The sequence below is a fragment of the Pongo pygmaeus genome, chromosome 18, assembly GCF_028885625.2.
Source record: "Pongo pygmaeus isolate AG05252 chromosome 18, NHGRI_mPonPyg2-v2.0_pri, whole genome shotgun sequence".
NCBI classification, from domain to species: domain Eukaryota; kingdom Metazoa; phylum Chordata; class Mammalia; order Primates; family Hominidae; genus Pongo; species Pongo pygmaeus.
The window spans coordinates 17,805,904-17,825,266 of NC_072391.2; the positions used below are offsets into that span (position 1 = coordinate 17,805,904).

The 19,363-nt window shown below is 48.7% G+C and overlaps 1 protein-coding gene across 12 annotated transcripts in view; it reads right to left on the reverse strand.

Moving 5' to 3' along the window:
* ABCC1 (ATP binding cassette subfamily C member 1 (ABCC1 blood group)) overlaps nucleotides 1-19,363 on the reverse strand; it is a 192,781-nt gene that overhangs the window by 49,779 nt on the left and 123,639 nt on the right. For 9 of the 12 annotated variants that reach the window (XM_054455379.2, XM_054455381.2, XM_063654344.1 and 6 more), the window contains 5 exons: nucleotides 16,647-16,722; nucleotides 13,594-13,720; nucleotides 9,519-9,695; nucleotides 6,338-6,505; nucleotides 2,722-2,905 (listed from right to left, as the gene is read on the reverse strand). In XM_054455379.2, the coding sequence (XP_054311354.2) occupies nucleotides 2,722-2,905; nucleotides 6,338-6,505; nucleotides 9,519-9,695; nucleotides 13,594-13,720; nucleotides 16,647-16,722 (732 nt within the window). The remainder of the gene's footprint in view (nucleotides 1-2,721; nucleotides 2,906-6,337; nucleotides 6,506-9,518; nucleotides 9,696-13,593; nucleotides 13,721-16,646; nucleotides 16,723-19,363) is intronic. The other 3 variants (XM_063654345.1, XM_063654346.1, XM_063654341.1) reach the window with 1 other exon arrangement.

Below are 19,363 nucleotides of genomic sequence, written 5' to 3' on the forward strand. Positions count from 1 at the left end.
AAAAGATTCAGCTAAACCCACACATTTTGATTTAGAAAGCACAGAGGATATTTTCACCTAAAAGAAGCCTGCCAAACAGGTCAGTGAAAAAGTCACCAAGAAGTTGCCACAACGCACTGCTCGGGCTGAGAGACAAACAAAGGGGGATTCTGCAGCAAGAAGAAACAGGCTAGACTCAAGGTAGAACTTCCCAACCACAAGGGAATGAACATGCAGAAATTCAGTCTAATCAAAGAATTTAAAAGCTGGAGGGAATGTCAGCTATCATGCACTGGCAAGAAACAAAAATCCAACTTTTTTTTGAGACATGGTCTTGCTCTGTCACCCAGGCCAGATGGAGTACAGTGGCATGATTTTGGCTCACAGCAGGCTCTGACTCCCAGGCTCAAGAGATTCCCCCACTTCAGCCTCCCGAATAGCCGGGACTACAGGTGTGCCCCACCATCCCAGCTAATTTTTGTGTTTTTAGTAGAGACGAGGTTTCAACATGCTGCCCAGGGTGGTCTTGAACTCCTGACCTCAAGTGATCTACCCGCCTTGGCCTCCCAAACTGCTGGGATTACAGGCACAAACCACCATACCACAGCTGGCCACCAACTTTTCCTTTAAAACCACCAGGGCTCATGACAGCAGTATTCATAAGAGTCAGAAAGTGGAAAAAACCCGAATGTCCATCAACCAGTGAACACATCAACACAGTGTGGTCTAGCTGCACAATGGCATATTATTCCGCAATAAAAGGAAATGAAGCTACAACATAGTTGAACCTTGAAAACATCATGCTAAGTGTAAAAGCCGCCAGTCACAACATTCCACCTATTGTGATGCCATTTATATGAAATGTCCAGAATAAGCAAATCTAGAGAGACAGAAAGATTAGTCGTTGACTAGGGCTTGGGGGGTGCTGGGGAAAATAGGGAGTCACGGCTGATGGATTGGGGTTTCTTTTGGGGGTGATTAAAAAAAAGTTCTAAACTTGACTGTGGTGATGGTTGGAGTGTATGATTTAAGTGGATTAACTGTATGTCGTATGAATTTTTGTTTTGTTTTGGTTTTTTGTTTGTTTGTTTTTTTGAGACTAAGTCTTGCTCTGTTGCCCAAGCTGGAGTGTAGTGGTACAATCTCGGTTCACTGCAACCTCCGCCTCCCAGGTTCAAACTATTCTCCTGCCTCAGCCTCCCCAGTAGCTGGGCCTATAGGCGTGCTGCCCCCATGACAGGATAATTTTTGTATTTTTAGTAGAGACGGGGTTTCATCATGTTGGCCAGGCTGGTCTCGAACTGACCTCAGGTGATCCACCTGCGTCAGCCTCCCACAGTGCTGGGATTACAGGCGTGAGCCACTGCGCCCAGCCTACGTCTATGAATTACATCTCAAGAAAGCACTTATTAGAGACCACTAGGACCTCTGCAGAGAAGGAGCTCCCACCCCAGGCAAAGGATGAGAAACTCAGAGACCAACTTGAGAACCAACCCTGCCAGCAGCTGCTGTGTATCCTGGGGCTGGTCACTTTGCCTCTCTGACATTCAGTGGCTTCCCAGGGCAGTTAGACCAAAACCCACCTGGAAGGCCCTGCAGGACAATCGCTGTGCTGACCTCTTCTCCTGCCCGTCACGTCCTGGCACACCATGGTCTGGCCACACCAGCCTTTTTGTTTTGTAAACAAATTGAGCTCATGCTGGTCCTGAAGCCTTTGCACTTGCTGTTCCCTCTGCCCACAACACTGTTCCCAGATCTTCTCCCTGCTGGCTCCTTCCCATGCCAATGCAACCTCCCCAGAGAGGGTTTCCCTATCCCCTGCCTGAGTTGCCACAATGACACCCATCACTCCTCAGCCCATGGCATTGTCTTTTTTTTTTTTTTCCCCTCCAAAGCACTTAATAGTATCTGATTTTTTTTTTTTTTTTTGTAGAGTTGGGGTTTCAGTATGTTGGCCAGGCTGGTCTTGAACTCCTCCTGGCCTCAAGTGATCCACCCACCACGGCCTCCCAAACTGCTGGGATTACAGGCATGAGCCACTGTGCCTGGCAAATTTTTTGTATTTTTTGTAGAGATGAGGTTTCGCCATGCTACCGAGGATGGTCTCAAACTCCTGAGCTGGAGCGATCCTCCCACCTCAGCCTCTCTATGTGTTGGGATAACAAGTGTTGGGAACCACGTCTGGCCCTGCTGAACTGCTTTATGAGGGAGGGAAGTGAAGCTCAGATGGGTCTGAAGGGCAGGCCTGAGGTCACATAGCTGGGGAGATGAGCGGCCGGGGATTGAACCCAGACGTCACCAACCCGAGCCTGCCAGCTTAACTCCGTGCTTCACCTCACAACTCTCACATCTCTTGTCTCACGTATGTCCTCAGTTTCTCTCAGCCCCAACAGCCAGGACTTTAATTGCCATCCTTCCCATTTTTGCCATAAGGACCCTGAAACTCATCAGGTCCTAGGTCATGTTCCAGGAAGGTGCTAGACCCTGCCCTGAGGTCAGCTGAGCTGAAGCCTGGTGCTCCCGTCCCCTGGCCATAAAGCACCGAGACTCTCTCCCAGTTCAGCGCTGCAGGGACTAAGGTGGTTTTCCACGTTGCTTCTTTAGGGGGCTCCATCCAGCTCCCACCCTCATGCCCTGATGAGCCGCCTTCCCCGAGTGGCTGGTGGCAACCTCAAAGAGGCCAGTGTGGCCCTTCAAGGTGCCAGACACCCCGAGCGGGTGGAACCCTGGGGCTGCCCCTACCGTTCTCCTCTGGGTCCTGCTCCTGCTCTGTGCTGGCATAGGTACGCAGGAACTCAGCGAAGGCGCCGTCTCGGGCCAGCAGCTCCTGGTAGGAGCCCATCTCAGAGATCTTGCCACCACTCATGACAATGATGATGTCCACCTGCGGCAAGTAGCTCATGCTGTGCGTGACCAAGATCCGCGTCTGTGGACAAAGGGGACACCCAGCCACGTCAGTACACACGTGTGACACTGCCTAGCTTGGCAGAGTGAAGACTAAAGGAGAAATGAGCCAACGAACACCTGGCGGGCAGAACTCAGGTCTGAAGGTGGGACATGCACCTGCGATAACAGCATCCAGGAGCAGCTGAATCTGTGCACACGGCCCTTTTACATGCATGTGCAAAGGGCCTGCCACGCCTCAGGTGCTGAGCTAAAAGCTGGGGAAGGGGAAGGAAACAAAGACATCTGCCCCAGATTCCAGGGCCACAGGAGAAATGGACACTAGTAGAATAGTGCTTGATGAATGGCAAAAACGCAGCAAAAAGGGGAACAGGTGTACTAAGTGTGCGCGTTTTACACTTTTAACAAAGGTGATGGGGAAGGTTATTTTTTAACAAAAACCTGAATGACAAGAGGTAGGGAGGGAACCATACGAGTGTGTAAAGGAATAAAAGGATGGTGCCACAGCAAAACAGTTTGTACGCAATGGCTTTTTTTTTTTTTTTTTTTTTATTGAGACAGAGTTTCACTTTGTTGTCCAGGCTGGAGTGCAGTGGCACCGTCTCGGCTCACTGCAACCTCCGCCTCCTGGGTTCAAGCAATTCCCGTGCCTCAGCCTCCTGAGTAGCTGGGATTACAGGCGCCTGCCACCACACCTGGCTGATTTTTTTTTTTTGTATTTTAGTACAGATGGGGTTTCACCATGTTGCCCAGGCTGGTCTCAAACTCCTGAGCTCAGGCAATCTGCCCATCTCGGCCTCCCAAAGTTGCAGGATTACAGGTGTGAGACGCTGCACCCGGCCCAATGGCTTAATTTTTTTCTTCTTCTTTTTGGTTTTTTTTTTTTTTTTTTTTGAGATAGGGTCTCTCTCTGTCACCCAGGCTGGAGTGCAGTGGTGCGACCTCAGCTCACTGCAACCTATGCTTCCTGGGTTCAAGTGATTCTCCTGCCTCAGCCTCCCAAGTAGCTGGGACTACAGATATGTGCCACCATGCCCGAATAATTTTTGTATTTTTTGTCAAGACAGGGGTCTCATCATGTTGCTCAGGCTCATCTTGAACTCCTGAACTGAAGCAATCCATCCGCCTTGGCTTACAAAAGTGCTGGGACTACAGGCATGAGCTACCGCGCCCAGCCCTGGCTTAACTTTTTTCTAAAACAACTCCCGCTGTCATCCACTCCCAAAACCACTACAAAATATGCACATGCATACCTTTTATCTGCAGATCTGAAAGTTTGGGAAGACATTCATCAAACTATTAATAGAAGTCAGCATATGTTTCCTTAAACAACTAACGGTCAATCTTTTCAGCTTTATGGATCTTACAGTTGCCATGGCACCAACTCAGCTCTGCCGAGTTGAAGTAGCTGTAGATGATGCTTTAAAGAACAGGACACGTGCGGTGGCTCACACCTGTAATCCCAGCACTTTGGGAGGCCAAAACAGGAGGATTCCATGAGGCCAAGAGTTTGAAACCAGCCTGGGAAACATAGTGAGACCTGTCTCCACAAAATAAAAAAAAAATAAAAATAAATTAGCCAGGCATGGTGGTGCATGCCTGTAGTCCCAGGAGCTACTCAGAAGGCAGGAAGAGGAGTTGGAGGCTACCATGCCATGACTGTGGGGGCACTGCACTCCAACCTGGACAACAGAGGAAAACCCTGTCTCCAGAAAAAAAAGAAAAAAGAAAAAAAATACATTGGCCATGTTCCAATAAAGTTTTATTTATGGACACTGATATCTAAATTTAATACGATTTTCAATTGTCATAAAATATTCTTCCTGTTTAGATTTCTTCTATTTAAAAATACACACATCATTCTTAGCTCAAGAGCCATACAAAAAGCAGGCAGTGGGCCAGATTTGCTAACCCTTGCTCTCTAAGAGAAGAATTAAAGATTAGGGATGCAAGATGAAGAGGGACTATTTTATTTACATTATTTATATATATTTTCTGAGACGAAGTCTCACTCTGTTACCCAGGCTAGAGTGCAGTGGCGCAATCTCAGCTCACTGCAACCTCCACGTCCCAGGTTCAAGAGATTCTCCTGCCTCAGCTTCCCGAGTAGCTGGGATTACAGCCATGCACCACCACACCCGGCTGATTTTTGTATTTTTAGTAGAGATGGGGTTTCACCATGTTGGCCAGGCTGGTCTCGAACTCCTGACCTCAGGTGATCCACTGGTCTAGGTCTCCAAAAGTGTTGGGATTACTCACCGTGCCCAGCTTCATTTACTTTATATACATGCACACACACACACACACATACACGAATATGTTATAAGAATATATCCATATTCTTGTACTTTTCAATTTTGTTACAATGGGCATGTATTACTTAGTCATTTTCAAAAATGTTTTGTACTATTTTAAAATATGTTTACACAGACAGTTAAGTGGTATGTGTGGGAATGATTACAAGAGGTCATGTAGCATGATGTTTCCTGTATATATACGTGTAACAAGGTAACCCTATTTAAAAAGTTTACACACAGAGCAAAAAGACTTGAAAGAAATACAAAACCTCTAACCAGTGGAATGTGTGTAACTGCTTCCATTTTTCTTTTTCATGTTTTTCTTAATCTATATCCCCCCCATGGGGATGTGTTAGTTTTAAAATCAGGGGAAACAGCCGGGTATGGTGGCTCACACCTGTAATCCCAGCACTGCAGGAGACCCAGGCGGGTGGACCACTTGAGGTCAGGAGTTCGAGACCAGCCTGGCCAACATGGTGAAACCTCGACTCTACTAAAAATACAAAAAGTTAGCCAGGCGTGGTGGTGGGCACCTGTAATCCCAGCTACTTGGGAGGCCAAAGCAGGAGAATTGCTTGAACCCGGGAGGCGGAGGTTGCAGTGAGCCGAGATCATGCCGTTGCACTCCAGCCTGGGCAACAATAGCGAAACTCCACTTCAAAAAAATAAAATAAAATAAAATAAAATCAGGGGGAGAAAAAAAAGAGCCAGTGTGTACCCATTACCACAACTACCCTATAAAAAGAACACAGGAACTATTTCCTATCATGTTAAGGTGTTGTGGCAATTTTCCGACCCCTCTACCCACAGACACCTCTGCAAGTAAGAAAACGCAGCCTGCTAGGTCACAGGCAATGTCTTGGGGTGGGATTCCCCGCTAAGAAGCCAGCCCTGTGACTTAATCAGGAAGAGAGGCCTCCCTTGGCCATGCAGAGGCAATGAATTTAACTCGGCGCAGAGGACTTACCCCTATAAAGACAAGTACAAGACGGCTGTCTTAGGAAGGCTTCCAAGAGAAGCATGAGAAATGTGTTCTTTAAAGTCCAGTTAAAAACAAAGAAAGCCAGAGAATGTAAAGGACTCCTAAAGTGGACACATTCCGACTTAACCAAAGGGCGAGACGGCCCAACACCAAACCCCGCCCCGCCAGCAGGCACCTTGTTCTTCAGCATCCCCTTAGGGCCAATCACATTTTCAAAGATGTGTTTTCCCACGTGGGCATCCACTGCTGAGAGGGGATCATCGAAGAGGTAAATGTCAGCATTGGAGTACACGGCCCGGGCCAGGCTCACGCGCTGCTTCTGGCCCCCAGACAGGTTCACGCCCTGGAGAGACACATGCACAGGAGTGGGTTTCCTGGGAAATCTTGAGACTCACGATATGTAGAAGCAGGCCGAGTGTGGTGTGATCCCAGAACTTTGGGAGGCCAAGGTGGAAGGATTGCTTTAGGCCAGGGGTTTGAGACCAGCCTGAGCAATATAGGGAGACCCTGTCTCTACAAAAAAAAAAAAAGGAAAAAATTAGCCAAGCCTGGTGGTGTGTGCCTGTAGTTCCAGCTATTCAGGAGGCTGAGTGGGAAGATAGCTTGAGCCCAGGAGTTCGAGGCTGCAATGAGCCATGGCTGGGCCACTGCACTCCAGCCTGGGCGACAGAATGAGACCCTGTCTCTTTAAAAAAGAAAGAAAGAAAGGCATAGAGCCTGCTCGGGACACAGCAGGTCGAGGGTGAAGGCCCTGCAGAGCTGCACCCACCTCCTCTTCTTTAAGTTTGATGCTGAAGGCATGAGGTCATGCCTGCACAAACCTGGAACCAGGCCCTAGCTCCACCACCACCAAGGATGGGATCACAGGCACGGGGTTTAGCCCCACCTGTAAACTGGGCAAAAGAGAAAACCTGAGTCTCCCGTGAGGTGCTGAGCAGGGCACCTGGCACACAGCGGGTACACAGCGAGCGCTCAGCGAAGGGTGGCTGACAGCACCAAATCTTGTTGGCCAGTGGGAAGGCCCTGATCTCTTAGTCTCATGGAAGGCGCTGGTGGATGTGGTCATATTATTGTTACTGCTGCTGTTGGTGACAGCTGCCGTGTTTGCCAGCTTACTCTGGATCTGTCACTGTCCGGCAACGTCACATATAGGTGAAGCAAGGCTCCGGCATGGGGACGCTGAAATCCAGCCCACATCCCAGTCACCGGGAGGAAGGACAATGCATGGACCAGCAGCAGCGCCAGCTCCCACCATGACAGATAAGCCAACGTCGTTTCCCTATTTAGCTGGAAATCACAGGTTACTGCCCAGCCCCTCCTGAGATGCCTGCCCTGGCACCCATGCACTGAGGTGGGGTCCTGGGAGCCAGGTGCCTTCTTTTTGTTTTTGGAGACAGAATCTCACTCTGTCACCCAGGCTGGAGTGCAGTGGCACAATCTCGGCTTACTGTAATCTCCGCCTCCCAGGTTCAAGCAATCTTCTCACCTCAGCCCCCTAAGTGGCTGGGACCACAGGTGCACTGCACTATGCCCGGCAACTTTTTGTATTTTTAGTAGAGATGGGTTTTCACCATGTTGCCCAGGCTGGTCTCGAACTCCTGACCTCAGGCAATCCTCCCACCTTGGTCTCCCAAAGTGCTGGGATTATAGGCGTGAGCTACTGTGCCCGGCCAATAATTTTTTTTTTATTTCTAAGGAGCTGCAGACTCACCTCAATTTTTAAACATCATTCACCAAATAAGAAAGCGGATGGAGCCTCTGGCTTGTAACTAAAAACAGAAATGGGCCAGTGCTTTTCACTCCTGGTCTTCCAAGAGGGGACACACCAGACGACCACCATGGGGTGCCAGAGCAAAGTGGCCAGGCAAGCAGCAGGGGAGGGCACCCCAGGCCTGGAAGGCTCAGACCAAGGTGTGAAGGTGAGCATGGGCTGGGGGTTGCTGAGGAGCAGCAGGAAAACCTGGGGGATGGAGCACAGCGGGAGGGAGGGTCTGCAGTGGTGAGAGGCACACAGAATGGCCCTTTTAGAGATGACAAAATGAGCAGGTAAGAACATGGACACAGGAACCATGCTCTCTGCAGTTCTGTGGCTGTCTGGCCTCAGGCAAGTCACTTGGCCTCTCTGTACCTCCTTTTCCTCAATGATTACCTAGGTGTAACAACAAATTCCACCCATGGGCTTGCTGTGAGGAAGAATTACGTGTAAAATGTTTAGCATAGTTCCCAGCATACAGAAAATACTCAAGTTATAGGCCAGGCGAGGTGGTTAACATCTGTAATCCCAGCATTGTGAGAGGCAGAGGCAGGCAGATCACCTGAGGCCAGGAGTTCACGATCAGCATGGCCAACACAGTGAAATCCCATCTCTACTAAAAATACAGAAATTAGCTGGGCGTGGTGGCAGGGGCCTATAGTCCCAGCTACTCAAGAGGCTGAGGGAGGAGAAATCACTTGAACTCAGGAGGCGCAGGTTGCAATGAGCCAAGATTGTGCCACTACACTCTAGCCTGGGCGACAGAGAGAGGTTCCATCTCAAAAAAAAAAAAAAAAAAAAAAAAGAACTTTGAGAGGCTGAGGCCAGCAGATCACTTGAGGTCAGGAGTTAGAGACCAACTTGGCCAACATGGTGAAACCCTGCGTCGACTAAAAATACAAAAATTAGCCGAGTGTGGTGATATGCACCTGTAATTCCAGCCACTCAGGAGGCCGAGGCAGGAGAATCACCTGAACCCGGGAGGCAGAGGTTGCAGTGAGCTGAGATCGTTCCACTGCACTCCAGCCTGGGCAACAGAGCAAGACTCCATCTCAAAAATAAATAAATAAATAAAAAGAAAGAGAAAATGCTAAGTGTTAGCTATTGTGCTATTTTCAGTATTATGGCTATCTTGACAGGGACTGTGAACACCTGAATCATCGACTCCCCTCCTCCCAACAGCATGCCCTCTGTCATGTGCAGTCATGTGACCACAAAGGTAGACTGTACTTCCCTCTTGGTCCCTTTGAGCTTGGTCAAGTGACTTGCTTTGTGAGTAGAAGGGACAGTGTACTTTAAGGGACATTGCACGCTTTTTGGGGGGCCTATCTTGGGCCTCTGCTGCCACCATGAGAAGAGCCCCCTTTTGGAAAGCTGTGGACCCCTCACCCCGGTCCCCAGCAAAAGCTCTGTAAGGGAGACCTGAGCCACACCCACAGCCTGGACCAAGCTCAGCTGGCCTGCAGCATGCAGCAGAGCCGCCCAGCTGAGCCCTGCCAGGTCAGCTGATAGCAGCAGACTCACAGACCACTGAGATTGTGAGAGCGTTTGTTACGCAACAACACCTGACTGATTCAGGGGCCAACATCGAAACTATACTGACCTTCTCGCCAATCTCTGTCCGATCCCCGCTGGGCAGGATTTCCAGGTCTGGGAGGAGGGCACAGGCCTGTATCACGGACCTGTAATACGGTTCCTCCAGCTGACATCCAAAAAGGATGTTTTCTCGGAGAGAATCATTCTGAATCCAGGCCTGCTGTGGCACATAGGCCACGGAGCCCTAAGTTGCAAATGGAGAAGGAGGTGAGACAGACACACAGACAGATCTGATCAACGAGACAGCAGCTGGCCCACCCGCCTGCTAGGAGGGCCTCACTTCACAAGTCATTTTCATCACAACTATTGCTTTGGCAAGAGGGAAACTGACTCACAAAGGACAACAGATGCCAGGGCTGGGATCAGAACCCACAGCAGGTGAATCACTGACTCCAATATCAGGAGTCAAAGAGTTGATATCCTTGTTGATAAGATTACAGTTATTTATTTAGTAGCTAGCTATTAACTCAATGCCTACAGCGGTGATCAAAACCCCTGCTTCCAAAGAGTGGAAGTCCCTGACATGACGGAAAACTACTTGATTACAGTCACAGTGGATGCGAAGAGAAAAAGATATATGACACTTCTTAAGAGTCTGACTTGACTAGGCGCAGTGGCTCATGCCTGTAATCCCAGCACTTTGGGAGGCCGAGGCAGGCAGACTGCTTGAGGTCAGGAGTTCAAAGCCAGCCTGGGCAACATAGAGAAACCCATTTCTAAAAAAAATAGAAAAATTAGCCAGGCATGGCCCTGTGCATCTGTAGTCCCAGCTACTTGGGAGGCTGAGGTGGGAGGATCACCTGAGCCCAGGAAATGGAGGTACCATGAGCTGAGATTGCACCGTGCCACGGCACTCCAGCCTGGACTACAGAGCAAGATCCTGTCTCAAAAAAATTAAAAATAAAAGACTGACCTAGTTTGGGACATCTGGGAAAGATCCTTGAGGAAATATCCTTGCTAAAAATTGAAGCAAAAACTCCTATATCAAAGCATCCATTTCAAAGGTTTATTTTTTTTTTCCATATGTCAGGTATCACAAACAACATGAGAATAAAGGCTAGAGTAAGGATATTTGTTTTGTGTGTTTTGCTAATGAAAATGCTGAGGTAGTTAATTCTCTATCTATTTATTATGTTTGTAGAAACAAAACCTTGCCGTGTTGCCAAGCCTGGTCTCCAACTCCTGGCCTCAAGTGATTCTCCTGCCTTGGCCTCCTGAAGTGCTGGGATTATAGGCATGAACCATCATGCTCAGCTCAAACATATGTTTAGACAAGAACCAAAAAGTGAAGAATTAGTCAGTTTCATGAGGAGAAGAGGGAAGAGCATTCAAGTCCGAGGGAACAGCACATGCGAAGGCCTGAAAGTGAAAAGTACTTGGCACATTCAAGGAACAGAAAGGCCAGTGTGACAGGAACATAGACCAATCCTGTGAGGGATGACTGGCAGAAAACACACCAGGGACAGCAAGGGGGCCTATACATGGTGGGGAACATGGGCTTTATCAGAAGGGCAAAGGGAGCCCCTGAAGATTTTTTTTTGAAATGAAGCCTCGCTGTCACTTAGGCTGGAATACAGTGGCAAGATCTCAGCTCACTGCAATCTCTGCCTCCGGGCTCAAGGGATTCTCCTTCCTCAGCCTCCTGAGTACCTGGGACTAAAGGTGCACACCACCAGACCCACTAATTTTTGTATTTTTAGTAGAGATGGGGTTTCGCCATGCTGGTCAGGCTGGTCTCAAACTCCTGACCTCAGGTGATCAACCTGCCTCAGCCTCCCAAAGTGCTGGGATTACAGATGTGAGCCACCGCGCCCAGCCAGAAGATTCTTGAATAAGGGAATTCTAGAGAGGGCAAAGCTGACAGCAGGTCCCAGGTACCTTCATTCTTACTCTAAATTCTCAAATAATTAACCTGCTGACTTGAATATCCTAACTTTTAAGAAGCCAAAATGTCAACAGTGGTGCCTTACCATAGAACCCACAGAAAATTCAGACATAATATACACAAACCACACCGACTAAAACATTTGGGAAAAGATAAATATTTTATATACATTTCTAGCACTCCCCTTACCTGGGCAAAACAACCAATAATAAATAATCATCTGGCCTGAAATGATAATAGTGCCAGGATAGCAGAAAGCTGGCGTTAAGGAAACAGAAAGCAATGTGGATCCCACCGGGATTTGGAATTTTCTGCTATTAATCTAGCTCTCATGGTTCATTCATCTTATCTTATGGCAGGAACTTGAAAGTAATGATAAAACATTTCTTAAAACAATAGTTAAAGATCATTAATTTGGACCCAACCACAATGTATACTTTCTAAAGGCACTGTATAGCCGAAGAAAGGGTTTTGCTCTGAAATAAAAACAATGTCATAGACTAGGCCAGGAGTGGTGGCTCACGCCTGTAATCCCAGCACTTCGGGAAGCCGAGATGGGGAGATCACCTGAGGTTAGGGGTTCTAGACTACCCAGGTCAACATGGTAAAACCCCGTCTTTACTAAAAATACAAAAATTAGCCAGGTGCAGTAATGGTGGGTGCCTATAATCCCAGCTACTCAAGAGGCTGAGACAGGAGAATCAGTTGAACCCAGGAGGCAGAGGTTGCAGTGAGTCAAGATCACACGACTGCACTCCAGCCTGGGCAACAAAAAAAAACTGTCTCAAAGAAAACCCACAACAACAAACAACATCATAAACTTCACATTCCCAAAGGCAGATTCCAAGAGACAAATGTGCAGTTGCACAGACACTAAAGAGGTGCAGACAAGTACACCTGGGACACATAAGGTTAAACAGTTAATAGATTTTTTTAAAAATCATTGCAGGACTTGTCAGAGCCTTTAATTTGCTAATGTTTACTATAAGTCTCCAAGAGGGATGGGGCTGGAGTATGCATTATTTCCCATGCTTGTTTGAGCCTGGGGTTCTTTATTCCCCAAATGTCCTGCAAGATGAGCTGGCTGCAGACCACACTCCTGGAAATGCTGGTAGCAAAACTTCCAGGGACGTATTGTTACACTAGGAAAAAGCCTTCATGGGGAGTGAACTAAATGCAAACAAAGGCTGTTGATTTCCAGTGGGGATTATTTGTAAAGGAGCCTCTTAAGCTCACTCCTGGGGAATTTCAACTTACTTCAAAGTACACTGTGTATTTAAATGCAGTAAAACTGCAGTCTTCTTTTAGCTCCATATTAAGAATTCAACACTAAAAATTTAAACTGTTCCCTTTAAAAAATGTTCTAAGAAAATATTCCAACCACATAAACATTTTTGTTTTGTTACATTTATAAGAATAGATACTCAGAGAGATCCATAAAGATAAAGAACGATCCAAAAAGACCCAAACAGACCAAGAGACACTCAGTGACAGGCAGAGACGCAAAGGAAGGAGACACAGGCCGCGCACCAGGGAGTCTTCATGTGTCTACTAAGTATTTATTTAAGTGGCTGAATGCAGTGGCTCACACCTGTAATCCCAGCACTTTGGGAGACAGAGGTGTGCATATCACTTGAGGTCAGGAGTTTGAGAACAGCCTGGCCAACATGGTAAAACACCGTCTCTACTAAAAAAATATAAAAATTAGCCAGGCATGGTGGCGCATGCCTGTAATCCTAGCTACTCGGGAGGCTGAGGGAGAATCGCTTGGACCCAGGAGGCAGAGGCTGCAGTGAGCCGAGATCACGCCACTTCACTTCAGCCTGCGGAACAGAGCCTGACCCTGCCTCAAAAAAAAAAACCCAATAATAATGATAATAATAATAATAAAATAAAAGCTTAATAAGGAGGTAACAAAATAAATATTAAGTGCCTACTATATACTGGGCACTATTTTAAGTGCTGGGAGACAGATGGAAATAAATGACACCAAAATCCTGCCTTCTAGGACAGCACGGAACAGAACAGAAAGAACGAAAGAGAAACAGACAGCGGAAAGATACAGGAGGAGGAGGAGAAGAGACGTTGCTGCTTTCGCTTCTGGCACAGGGACAGTCAAAAGAAACACCATCATTTTTGAGCTTTTCCTCAGACCCCCAGCTTCCCCATTGCCCGTCCCCGCTGGTCCTCATCCTACCTTGATAGCCACGTGCCCCTCCACTTTGTCCATCTCGGCCAAGAGGGCTGAGAGCAGGGACGACTTTCCGCAGCCCACCTGGCCCACCACGGCCACCAAGGCACCTTCTGGGATGGAGAAGGTGATGCTGAAACGACACAACACACCTGGCTCAGCCACGCTGAATGAGGCCTGCTGGGCTAATGCCCATGGCCACCGAGCCTCAATTTACCCCAAGTAGAAAAAGAGAAAGACAGACAGAAGGCAAGGCCATATTAAACGCTGAAGGCCTCAACATTCCTTCCGTTTCTACTGCTGAGTTCAGTTCAGTGACCTGTCTCAGGGGTCCTCCAGGTGGGAGGCAGGTGACAGGTGTCCCTTAGAGAAGAGAGGCAGGGAGTAACCTGACGGATCCTGTCACACTGGGCTTCTGGAAGAGTTTTTGCCCCTCGGAGGGGCAGAAACTTCACTGGGGGCATGAGGCAAGGTCTGAAAGGAGAGGACACCTCAAGACAAACTGGGGCCGGGCACGGTAGCTCATACCAGTGCTGGTAATGCCAGCACTTTGGGAGGCCAAGGCGGGCGGATCACGAGGTCAGGAGCTCGAGATCACCCTGGCCAACATGGTGAAACCCCGTTTCTACTAAAGATATAAAAATTAGCCAGGCGCGGTGGCAGGGGCTTGTGATCCCAGCTACTCAGGAGGCTGAGGCACAAGAATCGCTTGAATCCAAGAGGCGGAGGTTACAGTGAACTGAGATCGTGCCACTGCACTCCAGTCTGGGCAAGAGCGTGAGACTCTGTCTCAAAAACAAAAAACTGTGACAGAAAAGCAGGCGTGTCCCAGACATGGAAACATGGGGAGGTGTAAAGGGGTGAAGGCACAGGGTGTAACCAGGGATGCAATGGCGCTGAGGTGGGTAGTGGCCAGGCCTGGGAGCACCTTGAAAGATGCCCTGGAGGGACGCTGTGCTGAGACACCTGAACTCTGCCAGGTGGGAGCCACAAAAGGGTTGAAAAAGGAAACGGATATGAATAAATCTGAGTTGAATTTCAGGAAGATGTCTCTATTGAAACCATCCTTTAACGAACAGCAGAAAGCAAAATAAAATAAGCTCAGCATTCTCCCAGCAAGACCGGCTGTCAATGGGGCAAGTCAACCCCAGGCCACTCCCACTGCAGACAGCACAGCCAGAGCAGGGTTTCCATCCTCCCAGGGAAGGGAGGGCACATCCAAGGCTTTGCTGGACTACTTATATGGAATGTGCTTTTATTTTGTATTTATCTGTATTTAGTTACTTAAGTATTTATTTATTTTTTTGAGACAGAGTCTCGCTCTGTGGCCCAGGCTGGAGTATAGTGGCTCGATCTTGGCTCACTGAAACCTGTGCCTCTCAGGTTCAAGTGATTCTTGTGCCTCAGCCTCCCAAGTAGCTGGGATTACAGGTGAGCGCCACCACATCCAGCTAATTTTTGTATTTTTAGTACAGATGGGGTTTCCCCATGTTGGCCAGGCTGGTCTCGAACTGCTGACCTCCAGTGATCTGCCCACCTCAGCCTCCCAAAGTGCTGGGATTACAGGCATGCACCACCATGCCCAGCTAATTTTTTTATTTTTAGTAGTGACAGGGTTTCACCATGTTGGCCAGGCTGGTCTCAGACTTTGGACTTCAGGTGATGTGCCCACCTTGGCCTCCCAAAGTGCTGGGACTCTGTGCTTTTTAACTGCCACCTTTCTGATTTCAGAGTATTAGTGGAAATGCTGATAGTCGTTGCTGTCACTGATTGTTTCATTCTTATGACACTGCTGCATGGTGACACTCATCAGGCTTTTTCTTCCTGTGCTGGGAGGGGAATGGATTATGGGGCCTGAGTGGGCAGGAAGCCCAGTGAGACAGTACCTGCCACTGTCCACGTGAGACTAAAATATCCTTACAGGCCGATGAAGAATGAGGGTTAGAGAAAGGTTCTGGGGCCTCGTGGGGAGAAGGTAACTGAACAGGAAAACCATTGGGTCAGGAAAGGGACACAGATACAGATTAGTTGTAGAGCTCAACAAGACAGAACAGCTACAATTGAAGCAGGCAGGATTTAAGTTAGACATAAGGAAGAACTTCCTAAGCATGCAGTACCCCCATGAATTTTCAATGCAGGCTTTCTACAGATTATTTTCTCTGGAGAGTTTCTCTCCTACATGATAAAATACAGCAGTGATTTGGCTACCCAGGCATGAGCTAAACCTCTAAAAGGGTCCCATCGCCCCCGTGTTTTTCGGATTCCTTAAGCGGGCCTAAAAAGCTGTTGATCAAGGCCTCTGCTCAGAAAAAAAATGAGAGGTGCTTGACAAGTTGCCTGGGGATAAGCTCAGTTTCCTAGACATCATGTGCTTTGGAAAGGTAAGGATAGTAGGGTGTGGGGTGCCAGGTAGAAAGCTGGCAAGAAAGGGTGAGCTGGGCAGCTGAGGGGCACTGGAGTTGAGCAGCATCACAGCCTCTGAGACTGGTCAATCAGCATACTCAGTGTCTGAAGGCACAGTGATTGCCTCACAGAGGGCATAGGACCCAATCTGGGTCAATAAGAAGCAGGCAGTTCTCCTAACAGTGGGATGCACAGTGGGATACACAGTGGGATGCACAGTGGGAGCTGTTGGGACCATTTGCCATCACAAGGGGAGAGGATGCGTGAGGATAAAGCAGACCAGGAGAAAGTGAAACAAAGAAAATATGAAGAAAGTTCCGACGGCAGAGTCCCTGGATCACACCGCACCTGAAAGTAGAACTTCCCAGCTATGCAAGCCAAGAATCTCCTGTACTGTCTAAGTCTAGCTGTCCAAGGCTGCTGTAACTTACAATCACAGGGAACCCTCTGTGCTAGGCATCTCTGTGTCTGCTTCTCACAACAGCCTATGCAGGTGTATCTGCACCCATTTTCCAGATGGGTAACCTAAGTCTTAGATGGGCAAAGTGAGTTGTTCAAGGTCACAGAGAGGGAGCACGGTGGGAATTCGAATCCACGTTTGACAAAAGCCCCGTGGCTCTCTCCACACCATCACCTGCGTCCACGTCCCGGCTTACCCATTCAGCGTGGGAGGGTCGCTCCTGGCCCAGGTGAATGTGGCATTCCTCACGGTGATGCTGTTAGTGCCCCCACCTACAAAGCACAGAGACAATACGTCAGGCACAGGCTGAGCTGTGGGACTCCGTATGAACAGAACGCTCTCTTTCTCTGCTTGAGTGGTTCAACCCCAGACGCTTGACACGAATGGCGCTAGGCATTATTATCTGGTGACATCAGCCACGGGTTCTGAAAGAAGAAACTCAACCTGCTGTTTTGGAGGCAGCCCCAGACCCAGAAAGCAGAAGGAAACTGCAAGAAGCTTTGTCCTTGTAAGATGGGGTTGCGCCATCTGGACGATCATCTCAGGAGATGACTGCAGAGGCGGGGGCCGCACGAGAATTACTCAATGCTCTCGACACCCTGGCCCTTCTCAGGCAGGTTCGGGGCAGCTCCAGCTGGGAGGGCCGAGCAGTGGCCAAGATCAGTGGGAAACAGCTGGCGTCCACATGCAAACCTCTCTCAACTGGGGTGGCCAGCATCGGACCGCTGGGCCCTCCTTGAGGTTCAAAGGGAGGTCGTTCACCCTTCTCCCCATGTCCTCTTCTATCTGTCTTCCTCCCCCAACCACACCACCCTACACACAGCACATCACAGCAGGTGGATCTTTCTAAAACATCCATCACGATAAACTCAAAAAAAGAGGATACGGAACAGGAAGTGTGGTATGAGGGCACAGGGAAGGGGAGAGTGTTGGAGACAAAGCCCACATTAACTGGCTCCGTGTTTCTGTCTTCTTCTCAGACAGGATCCAGCTTCTGCACCCAGGCTGGAGCGCAGTGGTGCAATCTCGGCTCACTGCAACCTCCATCTCCCAGGCGCAGGCGATTCTCCCACTTCAGACTCCTGAGCAACTGGGACTACAGGATGTGCACCAGCACACCCAGCGAATTTTTTTTGTATCTTTTGTAGAGATGGGGTCTTGACATGTTGCTCAGCCTGGTCTCAAACTCTTGGCCTCAAGTGATCTGCTTGCCTCGGTCTTCCAAAGTGCCGGGATTACAGGCATGAGACACCATGCCCGGCCAGCTCCACACTTCTAAAGCTCCTAGCACCTCTGTCTTCTTTTACTCTTCTTCCTGTTATTTTCCTTTTACTTCATGTCTCTCACTTAAAACAAAAGCAGGCCAGTCGCAGGGGCTCATGCCTGTAATCCCAACACTTTGGGAGACCGAGGCGGGCAGATCACCTGATGTCAGGAGTTTGAGACCAGCCTGGCCAACATGGTGAAACCCCATCTCTACTAAAAATACAAAAATTGGCCAGGTGTGGTGGCGCATGCCTGTAGTCCCAGCTACTCGGGAGTCTGAGACAGGAGAATCGCTTGAAACCAAGGCAGAGGCTGCAGAGAGCCAAGATCGTGCCACCGCACTCCAGCCTGGGCAATAGAGTGAGACTCTGTCTCAAAAAGAAAAAAAGAAAAAGAAAAAGAAAAAAGATAAAACAGAAAAGCAACTCTCTGAATTATGAGCCACCTTAAGACCATCTGGAGATAATACAGGAGTATTTTTTGTTTAAGTTGTCAAATGAAGAAATAACTTCCTCCATGCATCAAAAAAACAAAAAACCTACAGAGAGAGGAAGGTGCTGGTTAACCTAGATTAACTTTCTCCCTCAGCTCTTCTAAAAGAGTGGACGTGGAATGAGGAAACTGGGAGTTGCTATTTAAGGAATTTAAGAAAAGCCACTGGAGAGAGAGAGGTTGCAGAGAACGGTTAGCTTGGGAGCGGGAAGCAGCCAAGGGGGCCCCCACTGGCTAGAGCGTGCTAAACATTCCAGAAAGTCCAACCACCTAGGAGGCCACTATTAAGGCAGGAAGGAGGGGCTGGGATGTGGGCAGCACCCGGGGGCCTAGGGATTTCCTGATGCTTGCATTGAGCTGTGAACAACTTTAGTAGCAAGAAACCACACCCCGCCCACCACCGGCCACCTCAAATTTCAGCCTGTGTTTAGCACAGAAATTTGACCCCAGAGTAGATGTAATCATTCCCTTATGATGTGAGGGGAAGTGGGACACTGGGACAGCAGAAACCAGATGACGACAGCCCAGCGGTGTTGGGAGGAAGAGTCCAGCATCCACTTGGGCCATGGTTCTCAACTGGAGGCAACTGTGCCTCTCAAGGCACATCTGGCAATGTCTGGAGCAATTTTCGGTTGTCAAAATTGGGGTCGGTACTACTGTATCTAATGGGTAGAGTCCAGGGTTGCTGCTCAACATCCCACAGTGCACAGGACAGTCCCCAACCACAAAGAACAGTGTATCTCCAGATATCAGTAGCGCCCAGGATAAGAAACCCCACACCAGCAGGCTGAGCTGAAGATGCTGAGACCATCTCGCTCAGACCAGAGAAATGACAACTCCCACGATCTGTTTAGCATCTTCTATGCACCAAGTGCTATGTCAAACGTGTCAAATGTTTTAGGTGCCACTAAAGATACCTGAGCGCCTACGAGGTGCCAGACACAGCTCACGTGGTATAACCGACATTTACACACATTCAATCTTCTGACCACATTCACTGGACTCTGGAGCCAGACTGTATGGGTTTGAATCCTGGGGCTACCACTTCATAGCTGGGTAGCCACGGGCAAGTTACTTAACTTCTCTGTGCTTTTTTTTTTTTTTTTTTGAGACAGGGTCTCACTCTGATGCCCAGGCTGGAGTACAGTGGCATGA